Here is a 20,014-nt window from a genome sequence, read left to right on the forward strand (position 1 = left end):
AAGAGATATTTATTATCTTATTTACCGCAGTTAAATTTAAACATTATCCCCCCTTTCTCCCTCCTATTGAGAACGATGTTAACGCATTAATATATCTGCCGAAATTAAAAACTCGTAGAATTTTCATTTAAGTTTTGAAACGTTCGATGTTTTTTTAAGAATGCGGCCATTAATTTTTTGAAGTTTATTGTTTTAACGATTCCCGAGAAACATCAGTAACTTATTTGGATCTATTTGTCCCGCGTTACTTATAACAGAATCATCGTCAGTGTAATGGTGAGTGATCAATGATTGCCATTGGAAAACCGCCGGTTTCTAGAAGAGAGACGTGACAGATTCGGTTATAAATACGAACTGCGTTCTTATTGAGGTCTTACCTACTTATATTATGCTGTACTGTTTTGCATATCGAGTAATTCTCTCTAAGAGAATGATCCCATCATTAGCGAGGGCAGAATGGATTTACATTCGATGATAATCTTGAGTTTAGAACAACAACCCGGCGCTGATTTATATCAGATGGATCCATCATTTAAATGACATAAGAAGAATACTGAAATTTAGACGTCATTATTGTCTCTTTGATAATTTAGGATATTATTCTTGCGTGTTCAAAATTACTCTCCTTTGCACGAAAGCCACTTGAGTCATATGAAAGGTCTGGGTTCAAATGCCGTCGATAAATTATTTTTTTTTCAAGTGGGACTGAGTTCAGTGGACTCCATTGGAGTTGCGAAGCTTTTTTTGGGATCGTTCTTGTTGCTATTTTTTGTTTGTCTGTAATTGACCTGAGATGACAATACAGCCAGCAACGTCCTCTTCAGAAATGGAGCTTACATGGGCTTCTAATAATTCTGTTCAACAGAGTTCACACCACTGCAGATTCAAGCCGAAGCTAGACCACAAAAAATCCAACTTTTTTGACCTTTGACATATTTTTTTAAAGCTCAGGACAGCGATGAGCTTGTCTATAAGCGCTGGATTTTATTTATTTATATATTGGCGATGCAAAAATAAGTTTTATGTCTTTTGTCCATCCAAGATTATCCATGCGAATCCTGAATGGATAATTAATGAACAGTATCAGTCACGAAATATTTAATAGTATAATCTTGGAATATATAAAATAAAACGTACCAGGCCAAGAGTTATGGGACTATAAATATATCAAACAAGGCATCTAAATAGCTATCCTTTATATAATTCTCCAATCGAAATACAAGTAGAAGTTCTTACAATTTTCAGAAACAGGAGCACAAGATTATGACCACCGAAAGAAAAAAATAAACAAAACAAAACAACAAGAAGCAGGAATTCACTATTTCAGTTTGTAGATGGCAGAAAAGAAAGAAAGAAAAAAAATCCGTTGATGAAAAGTTTCCAGAAATTGGCAACATGCCCTCTACGAATTACCAAAAGCGGACGAGCCGTTCGTTGATATGAATTTCAAAGTGTGGGTCAAGTAATTGGGACGCTAGGCACGCGCGTAAATATGTCATTAGTCAAGTGCTAACTAGAGATGAAGAAGCGAGATGGGTTTCGCCTTGGCAGATGGAGAAACCCTGAAATATTTCCCATCAGGAGGTTGCCAGGAAAGTTGCTCGGGAGCTATGATGGACAGCTGGAATTACACTCCGAAAATTGTTGCGTAGTGGGTTTTTATGAGTGTTAATTTACTCGTGAATTTACATTTATAAATTGTTGATTCCTTTCGCAATTCGTCAACCCTTTGCAGAAATTCTTCATTCAGAAAACACGAAATTTTACTTAAGAAGAAAATCTTTATGGAAGAACTTGTAAATGCGGATCTCTAGAGCTTGTAGCAAAGAAATTGTTCAACTGTTCTTTAACAGCTAGAGATTTTGTTTCCTTCGAGCAAATTCTTTCCTTAACTGCTAATGATCAATGAAGAAATTGATTTAAGAGCTGAATTTGTAGCAGGAAAGGCTGAATAAATAATGAATACATTTTATCCTTACCATTTCGCGTCTGATAAGACTCGATTATCATCTCACATTCCGTTGATAAATCATTGCGAAAATATTTCAATAACCACCTATGCAGTTCGGAACACGAGATGAAAGAAGTTCGAAGAAATATATTTTTAATAACGTTTATAATTTCTAACTCATTTGTGTTTTTTCTGATGCAGCACTCATGAATAATTAATTGCGAGACTCTGCAGAATCTAGAATGATGTTCATTTATTCCACTTCACGGTTCAAAATATAAACTTCTGGAATAAAGCGAAAGACAAGGTCACATAGAGGATGAATTTCCTATAATTAGTAATCTTAAAAAAAACTGCGCTTTTAATTCACAGTGTGAAAGAACAGCCCCCAAAACTTGGTTATTTTAATTTCCATCTAGCTCCTCACGAAAGCTTTAATCTATTTTATCCTTTAGTAAACTTTGCCCTTGATTTTCCCAGAATATTGGTTATAATATTGCATTGTGTCAAATGGACACGCGATGATCCACGAGTATCGATTTAAAGTATGTTAAAGTTTATCCTGGAGTACATTCGATTACCATTTAAAGAAACTTCTTTGCAATGAAACAAAAAGTCAGTACGCCTTTAAAATTTCTTAAGAATTTGCTGAAGTTACAAGTCTTTAAGTTTAAGCTGAATTAAGCAATCTTTCCGGGATTAAAAATGAGATTTATTCACTTGTATATCCATTTTTTGTTTAGTAAACCTTAATGGTCCATAACAATAATAAAAAAATATAATAAATGTCGACCTTTGATCTAGTAAATGACAGATGTGTTAGATCTACTTACAAAGTCTTTTTCTCTGGCATTTATTCCTAAATTCTTTAATCTTTTAAGGGCATTTCTTACAGATGACACCAGAACTACCATACCATGTGAAGAGGTGGAAATTTCTACTGCTTCACTAAGTTTTTGGCTACTTTAACTCTCTGAACGAGCGAGAGAATGTAAAATTAATACTCTGCCTGTCTATAACAAATGACAGTAAAACTAATGTTATCATAGGCGTACGTTGAGGTAATATGTCACCAAAATAAATGAACACAAAGAAGATGACTTGTACTCCAATTTCCTTTTGCACACAGTGGAACTCTTAACGGTGCAAGAGTTGATGAACTCCCCCTGTTAAATGATGAATGTGATTTTGGTTCCACATGAAAGAATTCCGCACTGTATCATAGAGAACGTAACCCCCCTCCTTCCTCGTATGACATTACGTGAAGGTGACATGAGAGGGGGTGATCACTTCAACAGGACACGTTACTTAAGATAAGTAATAAAAAGGTTATATTTGATAAAAAGGGCGATTTCAAATTCCAACAGATTCTTCGCACTTAATTTGATATCATCTACACCTCTACAAGTACCTCAGGAGGGGAACTACAGTAACAGATGACGCATGTGATTTATACTAAATGAAAGAGTCCGTGTCTGCACGACATTTCAAAAGAAGAAGGACACCAAAGAACGATACCCTTTAGTCACTGTTCTTCAGCATGCGGCCATTTTGTTTGGTGACTAGACGGGTGATAATAATTTATTGTTAAACCCTGTAAGATCTAATGTTAATTGGCATAAAGCAGTGCTTCCAAAAAATATTGACGCCAAGGACTTCTTTGATTATGGATATGGTTTCAAATTATTTTTGGCACGTACATGCTATTCACTTGCCAAAAATAATTCACAAAAAGAAATAAATGACGCTAAATTTTGCATACATATGATTTATTTATTTGTTTTTCTGGTTCCATCGGTTTACTGAACTAGAGCCATGAAAACAACGAGGTGTATTATGCTGGAGAAAGTTGAGTTCGATCTGTTATAAAATTTCTTCATTTGAAGGGCAAAGAAGCCAAACGAATCCCGTCCAAGAGGAGATGAAAGTCGTATATTGGGAGGATTGCCCATCATATGAAGCAATGAAAGATTGGAATTGGTCAGTTCAGGTGTGGGCAAAACAGTGTGCATATGGTGGCCCTATAAAAGGTAGATCCATCTCAGCCACAGACCCTATTTGTTTTTATAGAGTTTGAGGCTCATTAACGACTTAGGCTATATAGTACGATAATATGTCTGTAAATTGCGTGTGTTGTTTGGTTGATATGCTGTTTGTTGGATAACTCAGCCGCGTTATGGAAAAGGCCACTAAAAATTACTCGTGTCATCGACAGGATTCGAACTCGAATCGCTTTCACTCTTGTGGGAAGGATGGCGATTGTACCAACCCACAGATCCTGCCATTGTTGGTAGAGTGGAACAGCTAGTTCTTGACGACCCATAGGCGACTATAAATTTAATAGAAAATGAAGTGAACATTAGTCATTGGTCTGTTTGCAGTATAATGCATGAATTCCTGCACACTTTAAGGTGGCAGCCCCATTGGGCTCTGAAAATGTTGACCTCCTGAAAAGGTATACAGAAAAGAGTGTTCTGTTTGGCGCCTTGTAGAGAGAATAATGATTATTTTTTGACCGAATTGTGACGATGGATGAATGCTAGTTACATCACTATGACCCACAAATAATGGGAGCATTCATCTTCACCTACTCACAAAAAAACGTAAATATTCAATTGTCTGCTAACCAGCTCATGTTGTTAGTCATCTGAGCCTCTGAAGGTACCATCCTTACAGATTATCTTCCGAAAGGCAACAATCACTGTAGAGAGAAAGTTAAGAGAAGTTATTAAGTTGAAGAAACGCGGAAAGTTATCCAAATGTATCCGCCTCCTAGCTGACAATGCTTCTACTCACAAGGCTGCTCCCACAGTGGACTTTGGAATCAGGTGTAGCTTTGAAAATTTTCAAAATCCTTATTCTCTTGACTTCTCATCTTCAGACTCGTTCCTCTTCCCTAAAATGAAGAAACCATTACGGGGGCTCAGATTTCCAACTGATGAGGAGGTCAGTAATGATGTGGAAGCCTGGTTTTCCGCTCATAGTGAGGATTTCTATGCAAGAGATCTGAAAGAGCTTATCCACTGATGGGGAAAATGTGGAGTCACCTACCTGATAGCATTTCATAATATTTTTTTCTGTAATGGTCCGTCTGCTATATGCCAGTAAATAATATAGAAATCAGTAGCAGCTTGGCTACCCAGAAGCAGCAATCACCTGGAAAGGTACTTCTGAGTACTCGTCCACACCACGGGAAGGTGGGCCAGTTCTAATAGGTAGGGTCATGTCATTGCAAAGAAGAATGCCAACAGCATTGTTCTTTGCAATGACATGAGCTTTATTTGAAATCTAATACGTATCGCTTTATGGTACCATGATCCAGCATCATAATGACCACAGTAATTAACAGCCAACCAATTAAAAATTAAGTATCCGCTTGCCAGGACTTTTTATAGGCTGTTTTCACAATGTTGCTGAATTATTCGGTCTCACGTGAGGGTTGCATTGTTTTTTTCGCCCAGGAAACAGTCTAATTGACCACAGAAGGCATGCAGTTTACAAACACAACATACCGACGCCTCATAGCCTTAGTAGTTTTTGCGCTTAACACATCCATTACAAATCAGCAAGGGAACTGTCATTCTGAAACAAGTAGAGAGAGCATCTCTATACAATTCCTACAATGCAATTAAGACAGAATTCTGCTGGACGACGTGGTAGATATCAGCATTCATGTTTTCTAAAATAACAACCAATGAAACTAGGCAAACTACGTGAAACAGACACAGAAGCGGTGTCTACCACTTCTACCATTGTACCCACAGTGAGTTGTCTACCACCACAATTCATTGTGGGTACAATGCAGTCTGTATAAACGTGTATTTTCGCAAAACACTACACCACTTAGCTGCCTCCATCTAATGCGGCTACATACCATGCTTGGCCACACTATTGTTCTCTGTCATTGTTGCAAGGTGCATTGCTTTTGCATAATACCCCTGATATGAATTTCGAATCCCATAAAGATCGAAGGCATATTTATGGGTGTGGCCGATTTAGTCGGTCTCGGGTTGGAGAGTATTGTTTTGTGCCTAAAAATTCATGAGGTTTTATTCAGTAGATATACAACGTGTACGAGTTTCAGTTTGGACAAACCTAAAACTGAATATGTCTGTTTTCCTCTATTCCAACTCTCTAAATAAAAGGGCAACTGTTTTTATTCCAGATTTCATTAGCTATGGTGACCTCAGTGTTTGGAGATCGTGAAAAATAAAACACTTGTGTTTTCTGCATCCGTCTGATCTGAGTTCATCACATTATGCCCCACAAGGAAAAGACGATTGCAAGCAATCCTCATTCGCTTAAGGAACTTAAAGAGAACTTGAGAAACTTTAAGACAAACGTTCAGTGTGAGACTTTAATCTTGTTCCTGAGAATTTGTTCACTAAATGTTCCATCTTATGCCGATTTTTGTGCGATTTAAACATGTATAAACTAGAAATGCTGTGAGTACCCATAAAACCCCTTAAATGCAAGTCTTTTGTGTAATAATGTATGCTAGGGATATAATAATTTCAGCTTAATAGTATTCTACGTTCTAGTGTAATCTAATGACAGCTTCTAGTAACAAGTTAATGAAAGAAATGAGGTACTGTTATTATTAATTCCATATCTTACCCATTGTAATATTATGGTTATATACGAGTAAAATCCACACTCTAATCTACTCTCCCTCCAGCGATTCGTACTTTTGTTGTATCGCTGGTGGATTATGCCTCTCTAAAAGGGCTACTTTATTAAGACAACATATTAAGAGCTGGATAAGGACCTGTATCTGGTGGTAAGAAGAAATTGCGCATCTCCTATAATGTATGTCTGAATGTAAATCAAGGGTAGGGAAAGCAAATGGAAGATCGATATCCGCTGAGAGCGACATGCGGGCCCAAAGCCACTGTCATAAATGTTAAACTCCCTATCTCGTTGCGCCACGTCACATTGATCCAGTTCACTATAATTTGCAAGCAATTAGAGCCAATCTAGCAGTTTAAACTAAGAATATCCTAAGATGGCTCAGGAGTCACTTTTGAGTTCGAGATTTCGTCTCTAGCCGTGGTCCAAATATGCATTGGACTTCACCGTTGTAACCGACTTAAAAATACAACAAAGGCTAAGTGAAATGCACGATGTGTAAATATGATTCATAGAATTCGGGGGACTGTAGACTTAACTTTCCCTAGGGCTTCATATAAGCAGCTGAGTTCTCGTTGCACCTGGACAGTTGATTTCAGCAAATACGACCATTCAGTAAACACGACATACCCTATGCTTCTATTGTATGATTCCTATTGTTATGAGTCCACAGCGTGCACTTTAATGATCCCCTTCCTCTCCGATTTCCCCTATAATCATTATGTCCACGCGTGCCTAGAAACTCACCATAATAAACGTTTAGTGAGTTTCCTGGTCTCAAAGTTATTTATTATTTAAATTTCGTTAATCATTTCTGGTTACTCATTATTAAAATTAATCAGATTGCTCTTGTAAAAATCATATATACGCATATATGATGATACTTCTGTTCAGTTCTTTGAAATTTGCACATAATCACACAATTTAAAGCAGATGATCTCGTTTCTTCCCCAAATGGTCATACAAGCAAGGACAGAGTTTTATTCATGGGGTTTATCAAATTAAAACCCTGAAACGCTGTTCATACCTACATAGCCTCGATAAAAACTTCATCATCATGTTCTTTGAATGAATAGATCTATCTCAACAGACAGTCTTTGGTCTCATTATCATTCTGACAGTGGCCATCTCCTTCCAGATAAACACGGAGCGCTTTGGGATGGCATGATCCAATAAATTTCATAAACATGCTGCAAACTTTCAGACGTATCAAACATACGGGTGGACCCAATCCATACTTGGAGAACATTCCCAAAGAAATAGACCACATTGGTCCAAAATATATTATGTCCGTTAACTGCGTGCGCTCTCTGGTTAATTTGCTTGTTTTCTTGACGATAAACCATGCATTAAAGCCCATAAAAAGTCCTAGATTTACTCATGGGATTCCAACCCAGGTCTTTTCCATCCTAGAAGATTGATGATTTTACCTCACAGTTCTAGGTAACACTACTGTACCTCTCCTTTCAACACTTGAACATGCTCACACTAACAAACCTGCCTACCACTTATCCCTTTTCAAACAGGAACTTACAAATACAAAAACCTGACCTCTTAGGAATAGAATATAATTATTTTAATGCGTTACAAAAATCAGGATTTTTTTTTGTTTTTATACCAAAGTCAAATATTGAAGAATTTGCAAACCTCGGGAAATATTTTGTCAAAGAGCTGGGCCTTATTGCTGAGATAAAGGACATCTTTGTGGTCTAAAGCAAAGATGCCCTCGAATGTGGGCAGGACAATGTGCAGAAGGTACAAGGCTATGGGGAAAGAATGTACTATGGTGTTATGGAAATAACTCCTGGATCTTGAAGCTTATTATCTCTAAATTATTTGAAGTTTAAATGCCTAACAGAATTCAGTGGTTTTTCCTACATAAACTTGATCAAGCGTAGTCCTCCAAAAGATGGAGACATAAAACTCTTTTTTGGAGAGCCTCGCAAAACCAGTTATGAAAGACAGTAGCGAATTTAATATGGAGGGGGATCCATTTGATGTAAAATAGGATTTGACTTACCATCCGCTCGGAAAACTCTCTTCATCATTTACTACAATTAATGTTCTATACATCTACTTGTACAAACAAACCATAATTGAAGCTTTTTAGTTAATTAATATTGTTGATTTAATAATAATAATAATAAGGTAATAATAGTGTGTTTATCTCATTAACCGCTACAACATGGAAGTGAAGATAAATTAGGAGAGAGAGCACATAAGCCTAAGATTTATGAGGGAGTTCCTGAGGTGAATAAAAATGATAGTTTTATGTTATCATATAAATATGTGCATTGTTATTCATAGGTTGTCATACATATATTATTTATTATTAAAAGTCTCTCAAACTTATTTAAGGATTTTAGTATTAATATTATTAGTAATAGTGGCAAATGATGCAAGGAAGAAAGATTAGAAAGCATCAAATTAAAAAAAAAAAACTTCTCACATCACCTGTCCATCCTCTTTAATAATTTGTTCAGTTCGTTCTTGAATTTATTCAAACTGCTCACTTCCACAACAACAGATGGAAGTTTGTCCCAACAATCAGCCGTCCGCTGCCTGAAGGCAAACTTCCTCACATTATCCTGCAACCACCTTTCTTAGTATGAATTCTCCATCGAGTGTGTAATCTGAGCAAGAGGAAGGATTCCATCACCATTGAGCATACTCAATCCATTTAAAGCCTTAAACTCTTCGATCAGGTCTCCTTGCAGTCCCCTGGTCTTCAGGCGCTTCAATTTGCAGTACTGAATCCTTTCTTGGAAGGTACCCTTTTGCTTTCTTCACCAATCTTTTTACTCTTCTCTGCACCCGTTCCAACAGATCCAATTCCTTCATAAAATGAGGTTCCATACCTGTATTCAGCACTCAAGATGTGGCCTTGTATTGTCTTGTACAGTGGAATAATCATCTTCTTATCCCTGCTAGCAAAGTTCCTGTATATCATTGACAAAAGCCCATGGGCTGTCCTAGCAGCCTATTTGGACTGCTCAGAGGTATATGACTTCGCAATTATCACCACGTCTTTTTCATTTTCCACTACGTTGAGTGTAGTAACACACAGTTGGTACGTTAATCTGGGATTACTTCTACCCATATGAGGTACCTTGCATTTGTCAAGTCTGAGGTTAAATTTCAACAGCGATTTCTCAGCCCATTTGCCTAATTTTTCTAGATCTTGTTGCAGTACCTGCCTTTGATTATTGTCATTCATCACCCTGCAAACTCTTGTATCAGCTACAGACTTACCGATTAACTTTGTTTTAATTAATGAATATAGAAAACAGCAATGGACCCAACACTGAACCCTGAGAGACTACACAAATAAAATTAGTCCACGAAGAGCTACGTTCATTAATAACCACTCTCTGTCTTCTCCCCCTCAACTGTCCTTTATCCATAACTGGAACTTGCGCCCTTAATGCAACACTGCTCCAATTTATATAACAGTCAAAAACCTGTGCAACACTATCAAAACTGCAAATGTAGATTCAGAATGCCTATTCGGTTTGTCAGCAACCTGACCATAGTTATTAACACCTAAACCACCGACTTCAACTGGACCAAACTTTAGACTTTATTTGTGGAGAAAGACTTCTAAGTTTTTTGGCCCTTGAAACTTAAATCTCTTCTGGCCAACTGATTTCTTTTACAATGGTATCTTCAAGTTGCGTTATTTATTCCAACTGTAGGTTAAATTTTCTTCCACAGTGACAAAAAAAATCCTAATAAGCATTGGAAACCTTTCCAACAAAACACTAGATGTTAACTATTAATCTTATTTCTGTTGAGAGAAAATGAATTTATCTTTTGTTTTTACACATTTGAATTGATTACTGTTTTCAGATATGAAAGACCTAAAATTTGTATTATCACTTTACAAATTGCATTTACTAAACTGTTCAGGCCCAGATTGAATAATGCTCGTGTTTTGGAAGAATTGTTTGCAACTACTTTTAAATGAAGTTGGACATTTTTAACTTTTCCATGAAAAATGACAAATGAACCCAGACTTTTTCTACACTGCGTGGGAGGACCGTGATTATATCAGTTGTTACTGCGAGAAGCTTGGCTGTTTATATACCTGACTATACGTCAGCTTACAGATCTCCGTAGATGAGTGGTCAGGAGCGGAAGTGCAGTAGCACAGGCTCTTTGAGTAGACCCAAGTTCAAGCTCCTGACTGCTAAATACGGTCAATCTGCCAATCCACACTGGACCAGCGTGGCAGATTATGGTCCATTTCCCTCAACATGAATTGTTACGGGAAATGGACCATAATCTAATGGGCCCAAGCCAAACCATGAAAGGAACCCCATACCATGACACTACATCCACCAAACTTGATTGTTCGGAGGATACAATCAGGAAGGTAGTGTTCCTCTGGCAATTCGCCACACCCAAGAACAGCCATCAGGCTGGTAGAGTGCGAACCTCGACTCGTCTGTCCATAGGACTGTTTTCCACTGCTATACAGTCCAGGATTCGCGCTCCTTACACCATGTTAATCAGCGTCCAGCATTTGTTGAGGTGATCAATTTTGCTGAACGTGTCATCTTGCATGCCCACTTTTGCGATTGTCTGTTCGAAGCCCAGTGTGCATATTTATAGCAGGTTCTGTGGCGTGTTGCTTGCATAAGACCTGTTTCTCCATCCATGGAGGGTTATCCGGATATTACTGGTAGGCAGTGTATAAATGAATGAAAACTCCTTCATTTATATATATAATTTTCTATTTTCCAAAATTCATTATGTATGATGCCAATATTCATTAGAAATTAAGGCAGCTATTTCTTTCCTTCCTTCCTATTATTCTTAAAAAAATCTGAGCCTTCGCATTATTAAAAAAAAACCTTAAATTATTTATTAAGATAAAAATATTTATTTTTATCTTCCAAGAATATGACTCTTGTTGATGATTAAAACTGAATCTAATACGATGCCACAAAATTCGCAAAAATATTTGTAAACTAATGGTATGTACCCAACATAGGAGTATAAGCAGAAAAAAATATGATGTACTCATCGTAAGAAAAATCACTCCTTCATCCATTGAACTGTATGTGTCGGTAAGCTGACACCAGTTTGATTGCATCAATCTATCAGTTTCTGCTTGTCCACTCTCGTGTAACCTTCTATCACTAATTCATCCGACTGGCATCGCAGCATCAATTTGTCTGTGTACCTACTCATTGATCCATATATCTGTCAATTAAGTCATCGCTCAGTTAGTCTACCTATTCACTCCAAACCACGTATTCATCCATCCATCCATTAACTTCCACCAGTTGGCTTTTCTGCATACCAGGAAACACAACCGAACGGATATATTGATGCGTATGGAATGCGGATGGAAGCCTACTAAATCCATACTACATGCTAAATCCATTGGCAAAGACCGAACCCATCCTTAAAATCCTTTATACTATTATAAATTCACTAACTACATCCATTCCTCTTCCATCCTAGTTTCCTTCTCCGAGTTAGACAAAAAAAAAGGTTTAAATTTCTTTTAAATGTCTAAATGGAATTCCATCAAAACAAGCTGATTTAACTTTCCAACTCTCTCTCGCTGTATGTTTTGTAGTGGAAACTAATATCGATTGTTATTGATTTTGCACAAGTACACCTTGTACATCAATTCCCTCCAGTGATCCTTTGTCGATGGCGTGGCTACGATTTATGGCTACAGAAACAGATAAACTTATATCTTAGAAATTCCGAGTTCTTAATTAAAAATCGATGAACTGGCAGCTGACATTTAGGAAGGAATACACAATAGCTAGCAAGTAAGAGCATGCCTGGTAATTAGAGCCATCAGTCACGTGTCTACAGATACTGTCAGCCGACATCATGCATCTTGGCTGCATGTCGAGATACCGAGACAGAACAAACATCAAAGAGGAAACGATACGTTGGACACCAGATGCTCCCCGATCATAAATAAACAGATAAAAAAAACACATTTTTCCATGCAGATGTTCGCTCTGCAAGCAGTAGCTTAAAAAAATCCACATTCTCGATCTAATGTAGTATTTTATAGTGAACTGCTAAGGATCATTGTTGCCCAAGCAAGTTCCATCATGTGCTGTACTGGAACACCATCAGTGGCCTCAATTTTTACGTTAAATTTCCAGGCATCTGATTCAGGGGTCTGTTCCTTTTTTGCTAGATGTTTTTCTAATATCGATGTTTGAATTTTGTATTTCTGACTTTGCACTGCTCAATGAAACAGTCTTATTTATTTACAGAAGAGAATTGTAATAGACATTTGTTAGAAATTACACCCTTATTCGTTGGGGAAAACATTCTTTGATGGCAAAGCTATTTCATATAACGCTCGCATGAGTTTGTTGTTACCTATTCAATTCAGAAAATACCCTCAGACACAATTAAGAAGCTACCATTCGATGTTAACGTTGACTTTCCTCATTATTTCGCAATTCCCGGGTGTTGTTGGCGGTAATACCATCTAGATAATCTAATAACATGCTACACAACTCCAATAAATATCTCAGTATTTGTTGCGATGTGTCTGCCTTCATTCTGCCAATAACGAATTAAGTGGGAAACAAGGTGGAAGTAGTCGGGCTCTTCAGAGCCTGCCAGAAGTGATCTCAGAACTGTTAGATCCTAACTGAAATTGCACTGATAATTAGAAGTGTGGAGTTTTCATTTGATGCATTGGGATTGGACATTTTATAGAACAGAGAATTTTTGCTTAATGTCTGTTTCACACATCTTTGAGTAAAGACAATAACCTTAAAATATTCTGTATGGAATTGTCAGCTATTCGCAAGGATTGCAAATAAAGGATTTTTCAAAATTCAGAAGCATTTCTTAAATAGGATGTTTGGGATGGACAGTTGAAAGTAAGTTCTGAGGTAGTTAAGACCATGAGGCACATAATTTACTTCAGAGCGTACTCAGGCTTTGTGTGTATCCACAGAATCCTCTTACCCTCAAGGGAGCATTTTGATGATAACCTCTTTTTGATCAGAACCGATCTTTCAACCTTTTCGAGTGATGGGTTGGCATATCCATTGCGTTGATACCAAGGATGCTCAAGAGTGAAAACAGAACTGGAAATCCAAGAGCTTGTTTTCGTTTACTTGTAAGATTTTAAGTTCCAACAGCATTCATTTTGGAACCATCTCATTTAACATAAAAAATACCACCTTCTGGTGGGATGGAGATGTTATGAAAAGAACATTCAGGATGGCGATACGGGAGGTGTAAATAAGTGTACAGTAAACAGTGAATGGAGAGCAAGGTTGAAGAGTTTGCGAATTTAGAGAGGACAGGACTTGGAACTTTTTGCCTGCTTTCAAAACAACACCAATCAAGTGATGAAAAGTAAACTATTGAAAGATGAGTGATACGCAAAGGAAACTATTACAGAATTCATATTTAACTGAAAAATACCATCCTTTCCTAAACTGAAAATGCTCCTAATTTAAATTCTTGTTGATACTTCAGTGAGAATGAACCAAGCCCCTTTATGTGCCCCTTAGAGATGCCGAATGATAAATATCGACTTCGCCATTTTGTTTTCTGGTGTTAATCGGGTTCTTTATTCTTTGTATTGTTTTCGATCCACTATTTTTTATTATGCAAAATGCATTACATAAAGTAAGTTAAACTCCCACATAATACAAATACTTGGCAACGTTTCTGGATTCTATATTGAATGCAGCCATCAAGCTTAATCAGAAAAGGTTTGATGGAGGCTCCTCATTTAGAAATAATAGTTGTAGTAGCTGTTGAGGTTCACCTCGCTAAAGCTACATTCTCTGAATCGTGCCCTCCCCCCCCCTAATAATTCGTACGCTCCAGCAGCTATGGGAGATTGTACTAGAAAGATTGAACAGCGTCAAAGTGAGAGGTGCTTGGAAGGTAAAAATAAATTCAACCCCGATAACCAATTCAATTTTATTCAGGATTATGTCTGAAAAATCAGATTTGCATCATGAAAAACCTCGATGACAAATTGAAACCTGCCAAAGTGTTTCATCGTAGTCTACTGAATATTCTTTAGAACAAGATGAAGGCTCTGTCCTATAAAGATCCTTCTTATTGACAGCATGTCCTATACTAGCGATCAATCAGTTTTCAGTAGAAAGCCATCGATTAAATACTTAGAACAGAAATTTAAGGTTCTCATCAGTGTAACCAAATTGTTGTGTTAAGTTGGGAAAAGATGGAAGATACATTTCGGTGGCTATCTAGCTAATTCAGATATTGCAAATAAAGTACATGAATGGGTAATTGGAGAAGCTCTTTGACCTTCATACTTTAAAGCATTTTAAAAGGCTTTTAGAGCCAATATTTATGCTAATAATGCTAATAAAGCCAATATTTATTTTTTATTCTATAGATGATTAATTGGAATTAAACCTTTCGTATAATTATAATACGAATCGTTAATACAGAGATACTTTTTGTATTGGAAAAGATCTATAAATGTTGTTTATTTTTTGAGACAGGAGGTGATGGAAAAGCTAAAGAATCCCTTGCTGAACACACTCTGATTTCACTGCGTGAGTTCTTCATTTATTTTGTTTTTTACATTAAGATAATGCAACATAATTTGAATGCAATGCATTGTACTCCTTTTTTATATATAAATATTTTATTATTTTATAATAGTAAAGAAAATAAAACAAAAGGAGTCAAAAAAGAAAGAAACATAAATGTCATAAATATTTAAAAATATATTTAAATAAGAAATACAATTAAAAATAGCTGAAATCTTAAATGAAATCGAAATAGTTAAGCAGACACTTATGAAGGACTGAAGAGTACAATAATCAGTGAAAACCAAAGAAGCAGACTGAACAGAATGGACTTTTCTTTCTTTCTCCTCGAAATACAAGTATTCTAAAAGTGTCCTGAGACTTCTAATGTATTAATGCAGGAAGTATTGGAACGCATCCAATTTCAGTGAATTGTAGCTCTTAGTGTTTATGTAATAGGTGCGGGTAGAACTCTGTTTTGGGTATTCGGTACCTAGAAAAGAAATTAAAAATATATGCATCTGCAGAGGTTGAGGAACAATCAGAGTATTTGTGCATCTATGCTTGTAAAAATATGTGAGAAAACTGAGTAATTTGGGAGAAGCCAGATGGAAGATGACTTTTATTCGTATCTTTCTCGAATTAGATTTTATATTGAGGATTTTCAGCAAACTGCAATAAGAATACAGAAACTAAAACAGCGATAGCAGCTAGCATAATGTAGTCAATAATATTTGATCAAAATTTCTTTCACTGTCGCTTTGAAAGGCAGAGACGTTTTAGACTTTATCGATTGTAGTCTGAGTGATGATAGTGACCGACATTTTTATGAGATCTCTGCGCTTTTCAGGATCCTATTGGCAAACCATAAAGAGTATAAACGATGCCCCTAACATTACGTGATATATAATACTAACGAGAGAAGAGGCTTCTTTTTGTTTGTGAATTTTCAATTATAAATCAGTGATTATTTAGTTCCCTACATAAAACTCAGTAAAAATTTATGATCTATAACCTGGGCCAGAATATTATCCTTTAATGGTGTTTCAATATAAATAATTGTACATATGTTCCTCAAGATACGTTTAATAAAACTTCGCCACATGATATTCAAGTGATAGATAGTTTTGAGGAAGGATTCCTCTATCGGTTCTTTTTAAGAGGAGGACGCATATTGGCTAGCATTTTAACTTGAATTTTTGTGCGAATATGAATATTCTCAATAAGTCCAGAGATTTTTCAAAAAGAATTGGAGGTGTTGTCCCAACTTTTCTCCTGAGACCGACTAACTCGGCCACTTTTGAAAAAAGCCCATAAAAATTCCTTGTCATTGACAGGATACAGACTCGGACCTTTTTCACTTGGTGTGGGGAGGACAGGGATTATATCCACCGTGCTGTCCATGAGGATTCGATCGACAGATCTTTCTGAAAATAAATCCAATGAGTTGTGATAAGTGGGAGGATGAACGGACGGATGGATGGACATGGAAGAAGGAAATGGGCTCTTTTTACACATTTGATAAGTCGTATAAAAGAGAGAAAGAGAGCTAACTGTGGTTAAGAAAAGTAACGCGAATTATCTATCAATCTAAGACCCCCTCATCATATTCTATTCAGAGTTAGCATCCCCAACACGTAAACCACCCCTCTTCTTCTTTCTTATATGACGCCTTCCTGAATTTACCGTACCATCTACAAGTCAACCCCCAAGAGACACTTTTGGAAGTTCACTTTATCGTTAGCGCTTAACGCACATCGAAGATAATACACGCACGCGCGCGCACACATGCCCACACTGCAGGAAACTTTAAGCCAAGAAAGGCGTGTCTCTTGCTTTGAGAAAGAACAGTGCCGTAGGACCTTACAGAGGACGTAGTGCTGTTCGCAGGTGCCGATACTAATTACATATTCGGGTCAAAGCGAAAATAATATGGAATAAAATCCGTTATAGTGTGTTTATTGGATTATTTATAATTTTTTTTTTAAAATATAAACGGATTTTTTTAAAAAAATTCAATTTTATATAAATAACTTCATTATTTTTAAAAAATAATTTAATGCGAATGTAAATTGCAGTTCCACCTTCAAATTTTCAGTTGAAATTCTTATTAATATCAGTCTTATCCGTCTTATACACCATTCCATCGTGCGAATCATTAAAGTTTAAAAGCGCAGTGGTCTCTACGTCATCATATCATGCTATGACGTATTAAACAATCAGAATAATGGAGGCCATTCGAGTATTATCATTAGTGGAAAAGTCCTAAAAAAGGCAGTTTGACTAATACATGAGCAGTACTTAAACCTGTTTTTGTGTTCACTATGCGCACTCAGTACCAGTACGTTTCATTTTCATAATTTTAATTCGTAATGTTGATCATATTGATGCAGAACTAAGTCAAGTCAGGGATATGGAAGAAATATTCTTTCCTCGTGGGCTCTTATATCAATCTAGTCTTATTTCTGAAACATGTGTTCGAAGTTTCAGCATCCACATAAACTCTATCATTAGGGTTGCCTGTTTATGCCGATGGCCCAGTTGTTTAAATGCAAATTTGTGTATCATTTAATGTTTTCTCTGCCCTACTAACGCGATGTAAAATGATCCCAGAGGAACAATAATGGAGAAAAATTAGCAAATATAAAATCTCGAATACTTGAGTTGAGATCAAAATAACTTTATTCCATACGTAAAAGTCGGTAAGTAAACAGATCATGTAATTTCGTTTTAAGACAACGTAACTTATTTAAATATAATCAACAGTTAAATATTTAAGATAAAAAAAATGGTTCTATGAAAAGATATTTCCATGCGGAAGTGTAGGAAATTTTGATTCTTATTCTACTAAGGACTTCCGCTTTTATTTTTCTATTTGTAAAGGAAGCTGCAGTTTTTTTAGCTTTCTGAGGAAGGTTGTTAGACGAAATTAAATGACTTGGTGTGGATCCATGGGAAAATAGATTGGTGATTGATAACCAGTAGTAAAACAAGAGATAAATGGACTTTAAAAAAAAAAAATTAAGACTGATGCATATTGAAAATGGTTAAATCAATTCTGTTTAGGCATTAATAATGAACTCCGATGAATGCAAACATCAATTAATCTAATATTTATAATTAATATTCTGTACTGTTCCTGTACACTGCCCCGAAAATAGAAAAATAATTCGTCTCTTTATTCTGCATTTTGCTTTTAAGGGATAAAAAATTAACTTTAAATTGCCGAGTTAATTAGCTTTATTAACAAACATTAGTTAGGGTTAAACTTTCGAAAGAGTAGCAGAAGGGTTCGTGTGTACCAATATGTAATGTTAACCTGTAGCTGATTATTGATCGGTTGTTAATCCCCAAGTGAAAGGAAGGAAGAGGCCCGCTACCATCCATCCTTTAACCCCCCAAAAAATAGTGAATTACAAAAGGCAGCCTTAAAAGCCACTTTATACAATGGAGGTGCGAAATCTGCGTTAAGATTAAGAGAGAGAAAGAGAGAGAGAGCCTTCGGCATACCGAGTGATCGCTAATGGATATCGGGACGGACGTTTCATGCGATTTATCTTTTCGCCATGCATCAGTCACAAAGATGACAGGAAACTAATTAGGCCCAGCTTACCATTAGTATATCGGACGGTGAGGCATTGAGTCGATGGCGGCGGGCTTGGAGCTGTAGCGGCTTCTGTAGGACTCGACGGCTCGCGATACTGCCACCGGTTGCCGTGGTCAACAGGATACTTGGCCTTCTTCACCAGGAACGAACGAGGCATGGCTGTGGTCACTGCGGAGACGGTGGCCTACGAGTGTGGAGAGGCCAACGCTAAGCTTGTCTCCTCCTTTCAAAAAACACTGAGGGAGGGGAAAGGGGGAGAAACAGAGTAAATGTCCGTCACGGCTGTCAGTAACCTCTGACCCGACAGAAGTGTTTCCGATTCGAGCTTACTGTCATAGCGTCCAGTTATTGCTTTCAGTCCTCTCTCGCGCGCGCACACACACCACCGAAATGGCTTCCTCCACCACTTGTTACGGTACAATGGTCTGCTGAAGTTGCCGCGCGCGTGTTTCGCCCGTCTTCCGTCAGCAGTGTGGTGTGCTACTGCAGCGCGCGCGCAGCCAGCTCGCGTCTTTCGTTTTACATGCTCCGGGCAGCATCCGTCTGGGTCCGTTCACGCACTTGGTTCTCCGACCGGTGGTCATGCAGGATGTGCCTTTCCCGAGCGTCGGGCAGAGGAACTCTGTGTGTGTATGTGCACGAGATGTGTGCTCCCACGCGCTCTTTATAGTGGCCGTAACTAGTTGGCCAGTTTCACAGACGCCCGGCTTTTCCTTTCCCTTCACCCCCCCTCTCCCTCTTCTTTTGCCGGTGTCTGAGCCGCCTGTTGTTTGTGTACGTTCGTCAGCCGCGCCAGCTGGCTGCCTGCCTATTAGCGCTGGCTACAGGCATCTACCAATGAGCGACAATCGAGTACGAGGCACCGAGGATGGCGAGCATTATTGGAGAGTAATCCGATCTGAAATTAGTGGGTTAAACAATGAAGTGACGTCGAGCCTGTAGAACACCGAGGCTCTGGACGATGGCGCCCCCTGGGAGGTAAAAGATGACTTATTTATTTTATCCTCCCCGTTTTATTCCGCTTTCACAGGAGAGCCTATTAGGAATTCAAACATTTCCGTGTCTTGTCTGTTAAAAGTTCCCCGGTGGATTTGTATTCAGTTTGAAGACTATTGTTTAGTTCAAGCTCCTGTCTAGTCGATAACCTGCCATTGTTTCTAAGAACAGAGCCCTGCACACAGCAGTGTATTAGGAAATTTTAGCAAAACCTGAATTACAAGTGTGGAGAATGTTGATGGGGAAAGTTTTCCATTGAGGAAAAAAAAGTAAAATATTTTTCTTAAGAGGTTCAGGATGTATATTCCTGTT

At 37.5% G+C, this 20,014-nt stretch overlaps 1 protein-coding gene across 1 annotated transcript in view; it reads right to left on the reverse strand.

Annotated features, from left to right (window-relative positions):
* LOC150079109 (uncharacterized) overlaps positions 1–19,431 on the reverse strand; it is a 70,958-nt gene extending 51,527 nt beyond the window's left edge. Inside the window, exon 1 of the mRNA XM_090382954.1 lies at positions 18,713–19,431. Coding sequence (XP_090239080.1) covers positions 18,713–18,863 — 151 coding nt within the window. The 5' untranslated portion in view covers positions 18,864–19,431. The remainder of the gene's footprint in view (positions 1–18,712) is intronic.
* Between the last annotated feature and the right edge of the window lie 583 nt (positions 19,432–20,014).

Source organism: Mastigoproctus giganteus, chromosome 10 (assembly GCF_048544385.1).
Source record: "Mastigoproctus giganteus isolate SK-2022 chromosome 10, ASM4854438v1, whole genome shotgun sequence".
NCBI classification, from domain to species: domain Eukaryota; kingdom Metazoa; phylum Arthropoda; class Arachnida; order Uropygi; family Thelyphonidae; genus Mastigoproctus; species Mastigoproctus giganteus.